We start from the raw sequence: 15,971 nt of genomic DNA, 5'->3' as shown, positions 1-15,971 counted from the left end.
TTGGCCGCCTCCACCGGCCTTCTGGCCCACTGTGTGCTGGAGCGCAGAGCGGCGCAGAGCGCCTGCGGAGCGCGGGGTGGGCCGGCCGCCTCGACGCCCTGTTCGGCGGCCTGGCCTACCCTGGACTCCACAGGCGCTCCAGGCGATCCAGCCTCGCCTGGGCGCTGCGCAGTGTAGCGACACGCGGAGGCCAGGCATTCCCACGAGCAGCGGTGTGGCAAGGTAGGCCCGCGAGAACAAAGCCCGGACGTCGCCTTGCAGGCAGGCTGGGGTTGGAGACCCCAGAAGACCGGTGGAGGCGGCCAAAACTCAAGACGCGTTTTGAGCTCCAGAGTCGCTGAATGGGGCTCGGACCGAACGTGTGACCCCTCTGCTCACCTTCTTCTGCCTCAGCTTGATGGCCAGCTTGAGGCGGTTCAGGTGCATGCGCTCGCCGTGCTCGAAGGCCGGCCCCGTGGGGTCGTGGTTCAGCAGCACCTCCAGCTCGTAGGAGGAGCGCGTGTGGTCCAGCAGCGCCGTCGCGAAGTCCTGGCACTGCTTGCGCAGCTCCTGGTCGCAAAGACAGTGTAAAGACAATGGTGTTGGCAAGCGACCGGACGCAGGACAGTGGGCTAGAAGCCGGCGGAGGCGGCCAAAACTCTAGACGCGTTTTGAGCTCCAGCAGTGCTAAGCAGGACTCAAACCGAACGTGTGACCCCATCAATGGATTCCTCGTTCGTAGAGCAATCAATTGGTGGGGTCACACGTTCGGTTCGAGTCCCTTTTAGCGACTCTGGAGGTCAAAACGCGTCTAGAGTTTTGGCCACCTCCACCGGTCTTCTGGCCCACTGTGCGCTGTGTCCCAGCCAGTGACAGCCACCCACCTGGTACTCGGTCTTGAACTCGTGCTCCAGGAAGGACAGGCGGCGCAGCTCCCAGGACAGCTCGAAGGCCGTGAGGATGGGGTCCTTGGAGGAGAGGGCGATGAGGGACGGCGAGGCCAGCGCGCGGTACGCGTTGATCCTGGACCGCGAGTGCCTCAGCGAGTCCTCCTGCCGCGAGGTCACGCACTCGTCGCAGCCGCACCTGTGGGCAAGGCCGTGGGTTCAACTACCAGTCAGACATCCTTTTTTTTTATCAAAGATTTTTTTAAACGAGAAGTTTGTGGGTTTTTTGTTTTGCTTCGTTTTTAGGTGAAGAGATGGTTTTGACTTTGGCCCCGTTTTCGTTTCTTGTCTTGTTTGGGCTTTGCAAGATTTAATGAAGTGTCTCGTTCGTGTTGTGTTGTGCTTTTTCACGTAACAAGGTTCCGCCATCAACCAGAGGAAAACAAAAACAGCAAGCTTTCCTTGCATCTCTCTCCTTTTTTATTGTTTCGCCCTCCTCGCTAACAAGAAAAAAAAATCCGTACAAATTCGTTTGCATCTTCATTAGAAAAATTGGCTTCAAACATCGCAAGGACGTACGATATCGATTTGACCTTGATGATTAAAAAAATTACAAAGAGGTCTTGACTTGGAAGTAAACAATAATACAAACTTGGCGAAAGTTAATTAAAGAGTTGCGTATTTCTCGGCAAGCATGGAGGGGTCGGTCTTGGTGGGGTGGGGGTCAGGGGGCGGGGCGTGGCTTCGGCAGGCACCCCTTGGAGGCCAGACAGCCGACCGGGCGGGGCGGGCAGCCTGCAAAAACAACGCACAAATCCTATACAGGCGCGCCGGGCAGACTTTTGTTCCGGCGGCGCGCGGGGCTCGAGAGCCCGACACAAGCACGCCGCGCAGAAGTCGAATTAAAAACGAGAACAATGGTGCCGCGGAGGGGAATCGAACCCGGGTCGTACCTATTTGCTGGCGGAGCGGGACCGGGACCTGGAGCGGCGGCGGCGGCTGCCTCCGCGGCGGCGCGTCCTCCTCCGGCGGCGCCTGCGGCGGCGCATGGCGGCCTCGCGCACGTTCTCGCTCTCGTCCGTGGCGTCCGAGGCCATGGCGGGGCTGGGGCTGCCGCCGGCCTGGCTCTGGCCGCGGCTGTGGCTGCGGCGCCGCGGCGAGCGACTGCGGCGACGGCGGCTGCGGGAGCGCGACCGGCGGCGCATGCGGCGGCGACGACGGCGTCCCCGGCGGGCGGCCTCCTTGAACTGGCCGTCCTCGGCCAGGTCCGCGTCGGGCAGCATGTAGTGGTAGCCCTGCTTGAGCAGCTCGCCGCTGTCCAGGGCGCGCTTCAGGGCGACGGCCACCTGGCGGCGGGCGCGCTCCGACGGCACCTGGTGCCCCGCCACCAGGAACTTGGTGATCTCGGAGGTGGTGGCGCCCTTGCCCTGCGCGCCCAGGGTCCGCAGCGCGTCCAGGATCATGTCGCGGCCGCCCGCGCCGCCGACGCCCTCCATGCTTGCTGGGGGTGAGTGTGTTGTCCTACGAGGTATGAGCCATTGGGGTGCGCGGCGCGGCGCCCGCCGGGGGTCGTGCTGGCGGCAGAACGCCAACGCAGACGCCGACCGCGGCGCGCGTTGGGGCCGCGGCTGGGGCGCCGGGGGCCGCGGGGCCGTGCGGTGCCGGGCCGGCCCACTCGCTGTGGCGGTCGCGCCGTGCCCGCAGAAGCCGGAGACCGCGTCCCCGCCGTGGGGCGCGCACGGGGGCAGCCGATGACCGCGGTCCGGGGCCACGCCGCGTCGCCGACAGCCTCCCAGGACGCCCAGAGCACGCCGATGACGTCGCCGCGACACTGTGTGCCCCCGCGCCGGCCGGCACGCCGTCAACAATGCGGCTCGCCAGCCGGGCCGGGGCAGGCCGGGGGGAGGGACCGCGCCTAAGCGGCCTGCATCCGCACGTCCCCGTCGGCAAAGCAGCCAAGGCCCTCAAGGACCTCAGGGACGGCCAATTGAAAGAGCGTTCACGTCATTTGCAGCCCGGCCCCCAAGTGGCGCTGCCTCAGAGGCGGGCCCTCCACGCACAGTGGGCCAGAAGACCGGTGGAGGTGGCCAAAACCCTAGACGCGTTTTGAGCTCCAGAGTCGCTAACTATGACTCGAACCGAACGTGTGACCCCACCAATGGATTCCTCTCCGAAAGAGGAATCCATTGATGGGGTCACACGTTCGGTTCGAGTCCCATTTAGCGACTCTGGAGCTCAAAACGCGTCTGAGATTCTGGCCGCCTCCACCGGTCTTCTGGCCCACTGTGCCACGGCCCGGAATCGCTCGGAATCGCCCTTGAGCCCGAAAGGCCGAGAGGCCGAAAGGGGTTGCAGATTCGCTCCGAGGTCAAGTGCACGCGGGGAAGGTCGCCGCGGGGGAGGGGGGAATGAAGTGTTGGTAATGAACAGGGTCGCGGCATGCTCGCTGCGACCACAGGACACGAAGTGCCCCTGCCCTCCCCCAACCTCCCCTCCCCCTCCCCCTCCACCTCCCCCGCGCCGCGCCGCGCGTGGCCTATCGCTCAGGGCTAACTTTACGGCCAGCACTGGCGCCTTACGACGTTTTTAGCCCTACCGGGAACCGAACCGCCGCCGCGAGGTTCAAGGCTCGATGCGGGGCTTAGGCAGCTCAGGCCCGACAGCAGACGCGCAGCTTAGCGCGTCCTCGCGGAGAACGCCGTGGAGGCCGTCACTCCGCCGGTTACCGGGACGGCCCGGGACGCGGACAGGGCTGACGAGAACGCGATGAAAACGACTCGAATTCTGCCTCCCCCCCCTTTTCATTACCCCTCCACCTCCCTCGCCGTCAGCATGCCTTCGGCCGGGGCGGCCCGGTCGGCCCGGTCCCTATCTGGCCGTATAAAAGTAGGGCAGGAACTTTGATTGGCTGGCGGGCCGGTCTCTTTGGCGTGCCGCGCCGTGCCCTGCAGCGCCTACAGTGCCGCGCCACGCCCGTCCCCGTCGTGGGTATCACGGGCCTGGCATGCACGGCCTGCCCGACGACCGGTTCCGCGAGTCGCTCTCTCTCTCTCCGTCGCACTCGCCGGCCGTCCCGTGCAGGTGCGAGGGAGACGGAGCGACCGCACTTCCTGGTTTGCGTCCGTGAGTCGCACTTCATCCCGTGGGAGAGACCGCGAAGACGACGCGCGGAAACTTGAGGCGCGTTCTTTTACTCCTTTTGTTCCTGGTTCATGCGCAACCCTCGGCCGCACCGAGGCCGTCCGTCATCTCTCTGACGTGCACACACTGTGTGTGTGTATGTGTGTGTGTGTGAGGGTGGGGGGCCATGTGTCTGTGTGTGTGGGTGTCTGTGTGTTTGTGGGTGTGTGTCCGGGTGATACTGCAACCCACAGTGGGCCAGAAGACCGCTTAAGGTGGTCAAACAACCGAACGCCGTTTGAGCTCCAGAGTCGCTAAATAGGACTCGAATCGAACGAGTGACCCCACCAATGGATTGCTCTCCGAGCGAGCAATCCATTGGTGGGGTCACACGTTCGGCTCGAGCCCCACTTAGCGACTCTGGAGCTCAAAAGGCGATTTCGGCCGCCCCCACCGGTCTTCTGGCCCACTGTGCGAACGCCCCGCTTACCTGACGTCGTGCGGCATTGGCAGTGTCGAGCCCCTGTCCAGCAGGATCTTGATGATCTCGTAGTTGTCCCGGTGCGCCGCCAGGATGAGGGGGGTGATGTCCGGCGTGAAGGTGGCCGTGTCGGACGGCAGCGCCTCCCAGCTCTGCAACACGCCCCGCCACGCCCGGCACAGGGTTCAACATTCCTCCAGGGGAAAAAAAAATAAAAGTAACAAGCAAACAACAAGCTAAGTCTCGCGCTGGCTGGAAGGTCCCCCGAGGTTGTTCCCCTTCCGGCTGTCCTTGTGCTGCTGACTGCCTCCGAGCTCTCTCTCTCTCTCTCTCTCTCTCTCTCTCTCTCTCTCTCTCTCTCTCTCTCTCTCTCGGAAGCGGCCTGCCGATACGGGCATCGAGGCGTGGGCACGGCCCCACACTGTCGGGCAGGGGTCAAAGGTCGGGGGCGGGGCAGGGGGCGAGCCCGGAGGCTAGCCGGCCGCCGCCATCATCCCCGCCTCTCTCTCTCTCTCTCTCTCTCTCTCTCTCTCTCTCTCTCTCTCTCTCTCTCTCTCTCTCTCTCTCTCGCAGCCTGTCGGTCCGATGCCACGCTCGCACGCCCACCGAGGAACAGGCGCGAAACGCGGAGCCGCGAGGCTAGACCTTCGTCCCGTTTAGCCCGCCGTTTCTCTCAGATCCGCGTGGATTTCGGACGCGTTGCAAAAAACAACAACAACAAAAGAAGCAGCAGCAGGGCTGCCCCGCGCGGCACATAAAGACCGGGGCCGCCAAAACGACGCCGTAAAGTTTGTCGGCGTTGTGCAAAGCTGCGCGCTGCGCGTGTGTCGCTCGACGACTTGTTCAGTTTTACGTTGGCGGCAATGGCCTGCCTGGCCCCTGGCCGCCCTCAGCCCTCGGCAACCTCGACCCGCGCCTTGTCGCCTTGCGAGAACGAGATGGCCGCCGTCTTTCCGATGGGCGCACGCCGAGGCGCGCCCCGCACAGTGGGCCAGAAGACCGGTGGAGGCGTTCTAAATCCCCCGACGCGTTTCGAGCTCCAGAGTCGCTAAGCAGAACTCGAACCGAGCGTGTGACCCCACCAATGGATTCCTCGTTCGGAGAGCAATCCATTGGTGGGGTCACACGATCGGTTCGAGTCATGTTTCGCGACTCTGGAGCTCAAAACGCGTCTAGAGTTTTGTCCGCCGCCTCCACCGGTCTTCTGGCCCACTGAGCGCCCCGCCCCGCCGCACCTGCACTGAAAGCAATATGAAGCGTAATGCGGGGACGGGGACCGAGGACCGAGGGGGCGGACCTCCAAAGCCGACCGAGTCGCCAGTCCCCGCCACAGGCGCCACAGGCAGACGAAGACGCCTTCACCACGCGCTGTCTCTGTCTCCGTCGCACTCGCGGGCCGTGCCGCTGCTGTGGAAGAGAGAGAGAGAGAGAGAGAGAGAGAGAGAGAGAGAGAGAGAGAGAGAGAGAGAGAGAGAGAGAGAGAGAGAGAGACAGCGCTGCGTCTTGGAGCACTACAACTGCGCACCGCTCCTCGAGAGGAACGAGACGGAACACGCCTTAATCCGGCGGGCTTGCCTCCCGCACCTGCCCACTCACTGTTTCCACACCGTGAAAAGCAACGGGCAGTCCTGACTGGAAGCGCCAGCCTGCGCCAGCCACAGCACAGTGCGCCAGAAGACCGGTGGAGTCGGTCAAAACTCTAGACGCGTTTTGAGCTCCAGAGTCGCTAAACGGGACTCGAACCGAACGTGTGACCCCACCAATGGATTGCTCTCCGAACGAGGAATCCATTGGTGGGGTCACACGTTCGGTTCGAGACCCATTCAGCGACTCAGCAGCTCAAAACGCGTCTAGAGTTTTGGCCGCCTCCACCGGTCTTCTGGCCCACTGTGCCTTAGGCCCACGGCGCACCAAAGCGTCGTTTGGCGCTGGAATCCCGGCCCGGCCTCCACTGCACGACCGCGGAGCGCGGAGCGGAGCGCGTGTCCAATTTGTTGGCAACTATTTTGGGCGCTGACGCGTCAACTCGAGGCAACTCTTTGCCCCGCAATTTCCATTAACTCTGCCGGAACAACTTTGGGGACAACGGCGGCATCAGGCGGGGCAGGGGACCGCCACTAAACCGCGGACCGGGCCGGGCCTGGGTTCGATTCCCTTCGCCGGCCGGTTTTTTTTTTCGAAGTAGTTGACTCTCGAGGACACTGCAGGGCGAATTTTGTCACCCCTCCACAATTGTCGGCGATTTGCAACAAAGTAGGCCTACAGATAGATTGCGGCGGGGCAGTGAGCGCCACAGCTGTCGCTGGCTGTCGCTGCGACCGAGAGGCCCGGGGGGGGGGGGGGGGGATCTGAGTGTCGGCGGGGCCCCGCGGGGGAAGGAAGCTCGCATGTCGCCAAGTGTGTCGGACAAGCACACAACCATCAGAGGGAGGCGGGGGCGGCGGGGGCGGCGGGGGCGGCGGCCCGGCCCTGACCTGCAAGGCGGCGGCACGCGGGCCGGCCGGGGGCGGCGGGTCCATCGCGGACCTCCAGACTTGGGCAAAATTTGACCAGTGTAGTACAACCTGAATCTAAACAACCCCCTGTCGGATAGCCAATCGAAAAACAAATGAGGTGTAGTAGAAATATTCCAGATGATGCCGTGTGCATCAGGCCCACATGTCGGAGGTTTAACTCCAAACAACTCTCAACAAATGTTTGCACTTAATTTAACTGCCTTAGCCAGTGTCGTTCAAACCCGTGACATTAACTGGCCATAGTGGTCGAGGGAGTAGAGGCGTTGGTTCCCGAGTATTGACTGAGAAATTTGAAAGGGAAAAGAAAAAAATTTGAACTCTACACCCCCTCCCCAGTCTTAATGGGGAGGCCTCCTGCTTTACTTCGGTGTTCGGGATGGGAACCGGTGCTATCAGGTACCTGGGGTTAATCCCGTCAGCGACCCAAGCGTTCGCCGGGGGACCCAGTAGGACCCCAAAGCTCAGACAGCTGGGTCGGAGCACCCAGTGTGAAGCTCTTAGACGTAGCGGGACGTAGAGTGAGACGACAGAGAGACAGAGAGAGACTCAGACAGAGAAGAGGTTTGGTGGGAGCTTCTTGTTTTCGTAGGGTTGGTTGTGTACCCCATGGTACCCCCACTGTCCGGCGCTCCCGTACCGAACATACAGCGTTTTAGGCCAGCTTCAAAGGACTTATCATCGCCTCCCCGACGAGTCAAGGAGGCACCACCCGCAACCACACACCGGATGGTCTGGATTGATGGATCAAATACTCCATCGCTCCAGTGCCGAGGCCAACCCGCCGAAGCGGATTGCTTTTTAGACACCCACAGCGGAGTGGCCAGGTGAATGTGACTCTGACCACTACGCTATCACGCTTGTACGTCTGGCAGCGTGTTGGACGACGGGTTTGAGTTGCAGTGGGAGGAAGGCAGTCGAAAAATGTAACGACACGATGAGATTTGATCCCCGGACCCCGCCACCGGGATCACACGACTTTACGCTCTCGGCCACCACGGCCCATGATGAGAGGCTCGGCGTGAGGTGGGCTCTTGACGCGACAGGACTCGACCGACCCGGTCAAAATTTCGCAAGAAGTTGCGGGAGTCGAACCGCCGACCCTAGAGTTGGGAACCGACGCCTCTACTCCCTGGACCACCACGTCCCATACATGGAGTGGGCTCACGTTCACGGGTTTCAACCGCACTGGGTGAGGCAGTAAAATTAAATGGAAATATTTGTTAGGAGTCGAACCTCCGGCATGTGGGTCTGTTACACACGGCTCCGCTCGGATTGCCTCGAACCACCACCCTTAGGATAGTGAGTCGAAAAAACGTATGTGACGCTGGTATTCGAACGCCGGCCTGCGGTAACTCGATCCCACGTCTCTAACCTCTCGGCTAACACAGCAGTTGTGAAACGCGACGGATCATCTGCTTTCATTAACGTTCGTTGAATGAGATTTTTTAAAAATATTCAGGTGGTACTACAGACAGACAGACAGACAGCGGGCACCTCTAGGTCACGGGCTGCCATAGGCTGGCCATCGGCGCGGCACACTGTAACGCCGAATATAATCAAGAAGGTAATTGCCACGGCAGGCAAGGGCGCACTCGTGGCGGGGCGGGGCGAGGCGGGGCGGGGCGAGGCGGGGCGGGGCGAGGCGGGGCGGTGGAACGCCCCGAACGTGATGGGACGTGCCTGGCATTTTCATCAGCCCCGAAAGGAGGCTGCAATCAGCATAGAGGGAAGCGTTAAGAGGACGGCGGTGTCGCGGAGTGAGCGAGAGGGAGCCACACCCCGTCTCTCTCGCACGCCCGGGGAAGGCCCCACGAGAGCGAGAGAGAGAGAGAGAGAGAGAGAGAGAGAGAGAGAGAGAGAGAGAGAGAGAGAGAGAGAGAGAGAAAAGGCAATATCGGTCGCGTCGTCCTCCATCCTTTCGCAATGAGTCCGGCTTCGAAGTGGTGGCCTGCCCCTGTCATGCAGCAGACTGACAGTGTCGTTCCCGTCGCTCTGTCTCTCTCGCACCCACACGGGACGCCCCGTGAGTGCGAGAGGGACAGAGCGACGAAGGCGGCCGGGCCGCACCATCCACTCTGCATTCATCGCTCTGCGTCGCTCTGCCGAGAGCAGCTAGCAGTGCAGCGGCGCGACCGCTGACCCGGAAGCCCAATCGGCACCCGAACGAGCCGCCGCGCCGGGCCGTGGCGAGCCGAGCTAAGCCCCCCGGCCTCCGCCAAATGGGAAAAAACACACAGCAACGCACAGCGGATTTGCCACCGGTGGACGCGGCCAAAGTTCCAGACGCGTATTTTTGTAAAAACAATTCCCACTACTTTCTTAACATTATTTTTGTTGCGATAATGTTTTTTCAGTGTTTTTCTTAATTTTAAATTCTAGGTGCAGCGTCACCCATCTCTGACCGAGCCTTTGCCGGTTAGCTGATTACGCGGGGAGCACGCCCCGCCCCGCCCCGCCCCGCCCCGGCCCTCTCGTGGAGCCCGCGGGGACCTGGCAGCATGCTGGCAGCCCTCGCACAGTGGGCCAGAAGACCGGTGGAGGCGGCCAAAACTCTACACGCGTTTTGAGCTCCAGAGTCGTTAAACAAGACTCGAACCGAAAGTGCGACCCCACCAATGGATTGCTCTCCGAACGAGGAATCCATTGGTGGGGTCACACGTTCGGTTCGAGTCCCGTTTAGCGACTCTGGAGCTCAAAACGCTTCTAGAGTTTTGGCCGCCTCCACCGGTCATCTGGCCCACTGTGCCTCGGGCAGGGCGGCATGACGCCGGTCCGGGTCTTGCCGCCCATATTTGCATTAATTTACAAGTCTGGCGGTGCTGCGCGCTTGCCAGTGCTTGCCAGTGCTTGCCAGCCAGTTGCCAGCGCCCGGCCGGCCGGCCAGCGAGCTGCCACAGACACGCCCCGGGCGCACGGCCCCGACTCGGCCCGTCAGAGGTGTGGGTCGGTCCAGCGCGGCGCGCTGAGGCGTGCTGGGGCGCGCCGGGGCCTCTTAAGTCGTTACGGACGCCCGGCGAGGAGGACCGACAAACAGCTTTCTGACGACGGCGATTACGTGCGCCGACGCGTCCCGGCACCAGCGATTTCTCAACAGATTTGTCGCACAGCGGGCCGGAAGACCGGTGGAGGCGGCCGAAACTCCAGACGCGTTTTGAGCTCCAGAGCCGCTGAATGGGACTCGAACCGAGCGTGTGACCCCACCAATGGATTCCTCGTTCGGAGAGCAATCCATTGGTGGGGTCACACGTTCGGTTCGAGTCCCATTTAGAGACTCTGGAGCTCAAAACGCGTCTGGAGTTTCGGCCGCCTCCACCGGTCTCCTGGCCCACTGTAAGGTGGAACTTACGTGCAGCTCCCCGTGGCGGTGCACGGCCTCCTCCTGGTCCAGCAGCACCTCCACGGCCTCCACGAACTGCTCCGAGATGGCGTGCAGCAGGGCGTCCTTGGTCTCCACGCGGTACTCCAACAGCAGCTCCACCATCTCCAGGTTCTCGTTGTCGATGGCCATGAGCAGCGCGGACCGGCCCAGCGGGTCCACGCAGTTCACGTTCATGTGGCACGTCTCCTGCGCGCGCTGCAGCATCCTGCGACACAGAGCGGACACACTGGCACACTGACACCTCCACTGGCACACTGACACCTCCACTGACACACTGACACCTCCACTGACACCCCCACTGACATCGCTGACAGCAACGATCAGCAGCGCTGGCTGCTCTGATTTCAATTACCACCTCACCCATTGACCAAGTTTCCCCGACAGATTATCGTGTGTGTGTATGAGTGTCTTCGTGTCTGTGTGGGTGGCTGTGTGAACGGGTAGGGTTCCAGGGCCACAGATCACTGCGGCCCCCTTTGCCAAACTCCGCGCCGTCTTGGCCCGGCACTGGGTCCTGGCTGGGCCCGGCTGGCACAGCGCCCGCTTCCTCACACCTGTCCACAGCTACACACCTGGACTGATTACAGAGAGAACCTGTCGGAATATATTTATCTGATGGGGCGCAGGCAGGAGGGCGAGAACAAGGACGTACACAGCCCGGGCACAGTGGGCCAAGACCGGTGGAGGCGGCCAAAACTCTGGACGCGTTTTGAGCTCCAGAGTCGCTAAACGGGACTCGAAACGAACGTGTGACCCAACCAATGGATTCCTCTCGGAGAGAAGTCCATTGGTGGGGCCACACGTTCGGTTCGAGTCTCATTAAGTGACTCTGGAGCTCAAAACGCGTCCGGGATTTTGCCCGCCTCCACCGGTCTTCTGGCCCACTGTGCCCGGGCTCGAAGCTCTCCGGGCCGCGGTAAAGAGTGACCCGTAACCAACTGAGACACTCGGCCGTCACGGCGGCGGCCTGGCCTGGCGCTGTGGCGGCGATGCTCGGCGATGCTCCATAAACGCGCTCATCCACCACGTAATGGCCCTCTGCACAAAGTGTTATTAAATGACGCGCCTCCCCCTTCTCTCTCTCTCTCTCTCTCTCTCTCTCTCTCTCTCTCTCTCTCTCTCTCTCTCTCTCTCTCTCTCTCTCTCTCTCTCGCGGGGCCTCTCTCGCCTATCGCGGAGACGTGGTGACGTGGTGGTCACGTCGCGATACCAAAACTAACTGCGCACGCCCCACTGTGTGCTCAGACAGCCCGGGGTCGTGTGTGTGTGTGTGTGTGTGTGTGTGTGTGTGTGTGTGTGTGAAACGAGGCGTGACCATCAGGAGGGGGAGCTGGCCGGGGGACAGCCTCGGCTTGCCTCGGCTCGGCAGCCGAGAGCAGCCAGGCGCCATCAGTGTGCCGTCACTCCGTCACTCCGTCACAGGCCGTCAGGGCGCCGGCAGCCTGCCTAATCCGAGCCGTGTCAAACCAGACCGGCGTGGGAATCGCCCCGCCAGGACACTGCCAGGACGCGCCATGACCTTCTGGACGCGCTCGCCCGGGGCACAGTGGGCCAGAAGACCGGTGGGGGCGGCCGAAACTCTAGACGCGTTTTGAGCTCCAGAGTCGCTAAACAGGCCTCGAAGCGAACGTGTGACCCCACCAATGGATCCCTCGTTCGGAGAGCAATCCATTGGTGGGGTCACACGTTCGGTTCGAGTCCTGTTTAGCGACTCTGGAGCTCAAAACGTTACGGTGTCGTGTCTGAACACGCCGGCCGCCTCCACCAGACCTCACCTCCTGCAAGATGTGACGGGGTCCTCGGCCAGGACCCCGACGTACCTGCCGATCACGGCACGATATGAATTCCTTTTTATCTCGGTCGTAAACTTCCGGGCCGCACTCCGCCTTACGACAGCGGGGCCTAATGAAAGCCAGACGGATGTCGCGGCTCGCGGGGACTGCCAGACAGACTGCCCCTTCCCTCTGCCGGCGGCGCTGCCCGGCCTGCCAGCCTGCCCCCCGTGGGGCATTATGCTGACGCTCGTCGTGGAGGTCATCTTCTTCGTGTGCCGAGTCAGCGTGCGCCATGGCCACCCATCATGCGCAATACCGGCTCACCTGAGCGCACCGCTCAGACCGCGGCACCCCCGCAGTGGGCCGGAAGACCGGTGGAGGCGGCCAAAGACGCGTTTTGAGCTCCAGAGTCGCTAAACGGGACTCGAACCGAACGTGTGACCCCACCAATGGATTCCTCGTTCGGAGAGCAATCCATTGGTGGGGTCACACGTTCGGTTCGAGTCCCGTTTAGCGACTCTGGTAAAACGAAACCCGGCGCCGTGAAACCTCTTAACCCCCTCGCGCCGCCCAGTGATGACGCCGCGGCTCAACCGCTTCCAGTGCTCTAGCGCTCCAAGCAGCCAAGCAGCCCCGCCAACTTAGACGTGGTAGCGCGGCAGGGAGCGCCATCTGGCGGCCGACCGAGCAACCGCAGGGCGTGGCGGTGGGGCGGGGCGGGGCGGGGCGGGGCGGGGCGGGGTGGGGCGGGGCGGGGTGGGGCGGCGGCCAAGGCAGGGAAGGTCGGGACAGGGGCAAAGCGACCCTTACTGTCATTTCAAACGACCCTCCGCGCCGTCACTTTCATTTCGACCATCATTCCACGCCACTGTGTGTGTGTGTGTGGTTGTGTGAGTGTGTGTGTCGCTGAATGGTGGGTGGCGGAGCGGGCAGCAGGAGAGAGCGGCTTTAACGTGAGACTTATGTGATTTGGCGGTGCCATTTCGTGTAGGATGTCTCGGAATTCATGTTCATACGAATGGTGTGTGGGGTTGGGGGTTGGGGTAGAGAGAAAGGGGTCCCTTGTCGTGCCGAGACACCGAGCGCGCTCGCATTCTGCTCCACTCGTCCTTGAGGAAAGGCAGAGAACAGGTAGTGCCTTGCTCTTTTCGTTGTGTGCGTCGTGAGTGTGTGCGTGTGGTGCCCACTCGTGTGTGTGACTCCGCCGGCTTCCGGACTTCCGGCCTTCCGGTCTCCCCCTGCGGACTGATTCCGAGCTCTCCGTCTCTCTCGCACTCACGGGGCGTCCTGCAAGGGGGGCGAGGGAGACAGAGCGAGGTCTGGCCCCACGCACAGTGGGCCAGAAGACCGGTGGAGGCGGCCAAAACTCTAGACGCGTTTTGACCTCCAGAGTCGCTAAACGGGACTCGAACCGAACGTGTGACCCCACCAATGGATTGCTCTCCGAACGAGGAATCCATTGGTGGGGTCACACGTCCGGTTCGAGTCCTGTTTGGCGACTCTGGAGCTCAAAACGCGTCTAGAGTTTTATCCGCCTGCTCCCGTCTTCTAGCCCACTGTGCCACGGCAGTTCGCGGCAGCCTTCGCCTTTGTCGAGCGGCCTGCTGACTACTCACAATGGTCCACAGTCTCCTCTCCCAGAAAGGGCTGGCGGGCAATCGCTGCGGACGGAGTCTCACCCTGTCTCTGTCGCACCGCGACGCCGCGAGAGCGAGCGAGCGAGCGAGAGAGAGAGAGAGAGAGAGAGAGAGAGAGAGAGAGAGAGAGAGAGAGAGAGAGAGAGAGAGAGAGAGAGAGAGAGAGAGAGAGAGACAGCACGGCGCAGTCCGGACGCAGTCTGCCGGGTCGGGATCGCCTCGCGGAACAGGACGGACACGCAAAATTTGGCAAGAAGTAGGAAGAGCGAAGAGGCGGGACTATTGCTCGGCACGGGAGAGAGAGAGAGAGACGGGGATGACGAACCCCGCAGTGATACGCCGGTGATGCATGTGCAGGGAGGCTGCCAGGGGCTTCCAGGGAGCGGATACGTCGGCGCCTTGAGGATCCAAAGACTCCTTCTCTCTCTCCTCTCTCTCTTCCTCTCTCTCCCTCGGCGCGTTCGTGGCTTTCCGAGGCGCACGTCAAATTACTGAAGCGCCTCTCATTCGTGATGAAGCTTGCTCTCTCTCTGTCTCTCTCTCCTCTCTCTCTGTCGCTCATCCCGAGTAACGCGCGCTTTCTTCATTATTTATACAGTTTTCCTCTTTTTAATAATTTTTTTGTTTCATCCTGTTGGTACGTTTGCATCTCCGGCTGCGTGGCGGTGCGGCGCCCCTCCCCTCGCCCCTGCCCCTCCCAGACGGAAAATTGAGCCTCTCTGTGCGTCCCGAGAGGAAGACGAGTCCGCGTGCGGCACTCAGACCACATGCCCCTTTCCCCCCCCCCCACCTCTCTCTCTCTCTCTCGCTCTCTCCCCCCACACACACACACACACACAGGCGGCACTTTGTACGAAGTGAGCCACTTCACTCAACGGGCACACCCTTCGCCGCCCCGGCGCCACCCAAACACACTGCCGCCGTCCCTCCACTGCACAGTGGGCAAGAAGACCGGTGGAGGCGGACAAAACTCGAGACGCGTTTTGAGCTCCAGAGTCGCTGAATGGGACTCGAACCGAACGTGTGACCCCACCAATGGATTGCTCTCCGAACGAGGAATCCATTGGTGGGGTCACACGTTCGGTTCAAGTCCCATTTAGCGACTCTGGAGCTCAAAACGCGTGGGGGATTTAGAACCACCGGTCTGCTGGCCTGCTGTGCACTGCCAAAACAGCTACCCCTCCCCCTGTCCCCCACGAACTAACGAGCAGTACTCCCCCCAGTGTGGCGGGCACTGCGAGTCGCGGCGCGAGTAGCAGAGCCTGGCGCGGACAGCCGCGTTTCGAGATTTTGAGAGCCTCAGTCCGTCTGTCGGTGACAGGCGCCGAGCGGCGCTGGTCGAGTCGAACATCGCGCTGTCTCTATCCTCTTCGCGGGGACGCGAGTCGAGACGCGGCGCGGGGATGCTGCCCCACCATTTAATTCAAACACAGTCATCACAATTTTGTCCAGACAATGGTTTTATTAACTTTTGACTTACCACGACTGTTTACCGTCTTTTCAAAGTGTGTCCAATTTTCGGGCGTTTCACGTGTACCGACTACAGCGCCTCCCCTGACAAACTGAGGGCCAGGTCAACTCGGGGGTAACTCGGGGGTAACTCAGGGGTAACTCGGGGGTAACTCGGGGGTAACTCAAGGGGGAAATCGGGAGGAACTCGGGGGGAACTCGGGGGGAACTCGGGGGAACTCGGGGGGAAGTCGGGGGGAACTCGGGGGAAGTCGGGGGGAACTCAGGGGCAAGTCGGGGGGAACTCGGGGGGAACTCGGGGGGAACTCGGGGGCAAGTCGGGGGGAACTCAGGGGTAACTCGGGGGCAAGTCGGGGGGAACTTGATCGACTCGCCCAAACACTAGAAATACGCTCCAAACTAGCACCGTTGCCTTTGTCTCGTTGCCCCGATTCTAAAAGTGCCCCTACTTGCCCCTCTAGCTCAGCGGTTCCCAACCTTGGGGTCGCGACCCAAAATGGGGTCGCGAAAAAATTTTGAGGGGTCGCGGCGAGGTGGCTGGGGTCGCCTGGGGTCGCGGTGGTTTCCCGGCTGGCCCACACGCCGAGCACTGGCTGCTTAAATGCCGCAAAGTTGATCAAAACGGTCCCAAATGTGTGTAAAAGATCGTGTTTTGGGTCGACTTTAAGCATCCACTGCTTCTGATCCGAGGCGGTAAATCGCCCTCCCTTAACGGGCAATTGGTCTT

At 61.7% G+C, this 15,971-nt stretch overlaps 1 protein-coding gene and 1 long non-coding RNA gene across 2 annotated transcripts in view; both read right to left on the bottom strand.

Moving 5' to 3' along the window:
- LOC117648395 (transient receptor potential-gamma protein) overlaps nucleotides 1-15,971 on the bottom strand; it is a 32,896-nt gene that overhangs the window by 12,565 nt on the left and 4,360 nt on the right. Inside the window, exons 3-6 of the mRNA XM_034390903.1 lie at nucleotides 10,330-10,567; nucleotides 4,477-4,619; nucleotides 864-1,065; nucleotides 379-549 (exon numbers count right to left, since the gene is read on the bottom strand). Coding sequence (XP_034246794.1) covers nucleotides 379-549; nucleotides 864-1,065; nucleotides 4,477-4,619; nucleotides 10,330-10,567 — 754 coding nt within the window. The remainder of the gene's footprint in view (nucleotides 1-378; nucleotides 550-863; nucleotides 1,066-4,476; nucleotides 4,620-10,329; nucleotides 10,568-15,971) is intronic.
- LOC117648527 lies at nucleotides 1,324-1,857 on the bottom strand. The gene is made up of 2 exons (XR_004587906.1): nucleotides 1,820-1,857; nucleotides 1,324-1,661 (listed from the first exon to the last, which is right to left on the bottom strand). It is a non-coding gene; the product is annotated as an uncharacterized LOC117648527 (long non-coding RNA).

Source organism: Thrips palmi, unplaced genomic scaffold, assembly GCF_012932325.1.
Source record: "Thrips palmi isolate BJ-2018 unplaced genomic scaffold, TpBJ-2018v1 HiC_scaffold_3, whole genome shotgun sequence".
Lineage (NCBI taxonomy): Eukaryota > Metazoa > Arthropoda > Insecta > Thysanoptera > Thripidae > Thrips > Thrips palmi.
The sequence above is the reverse complement of the archived record's forward strand: the minus strand, read 5'-3'. Positions and strand labels throughout refer to the sequence as shown.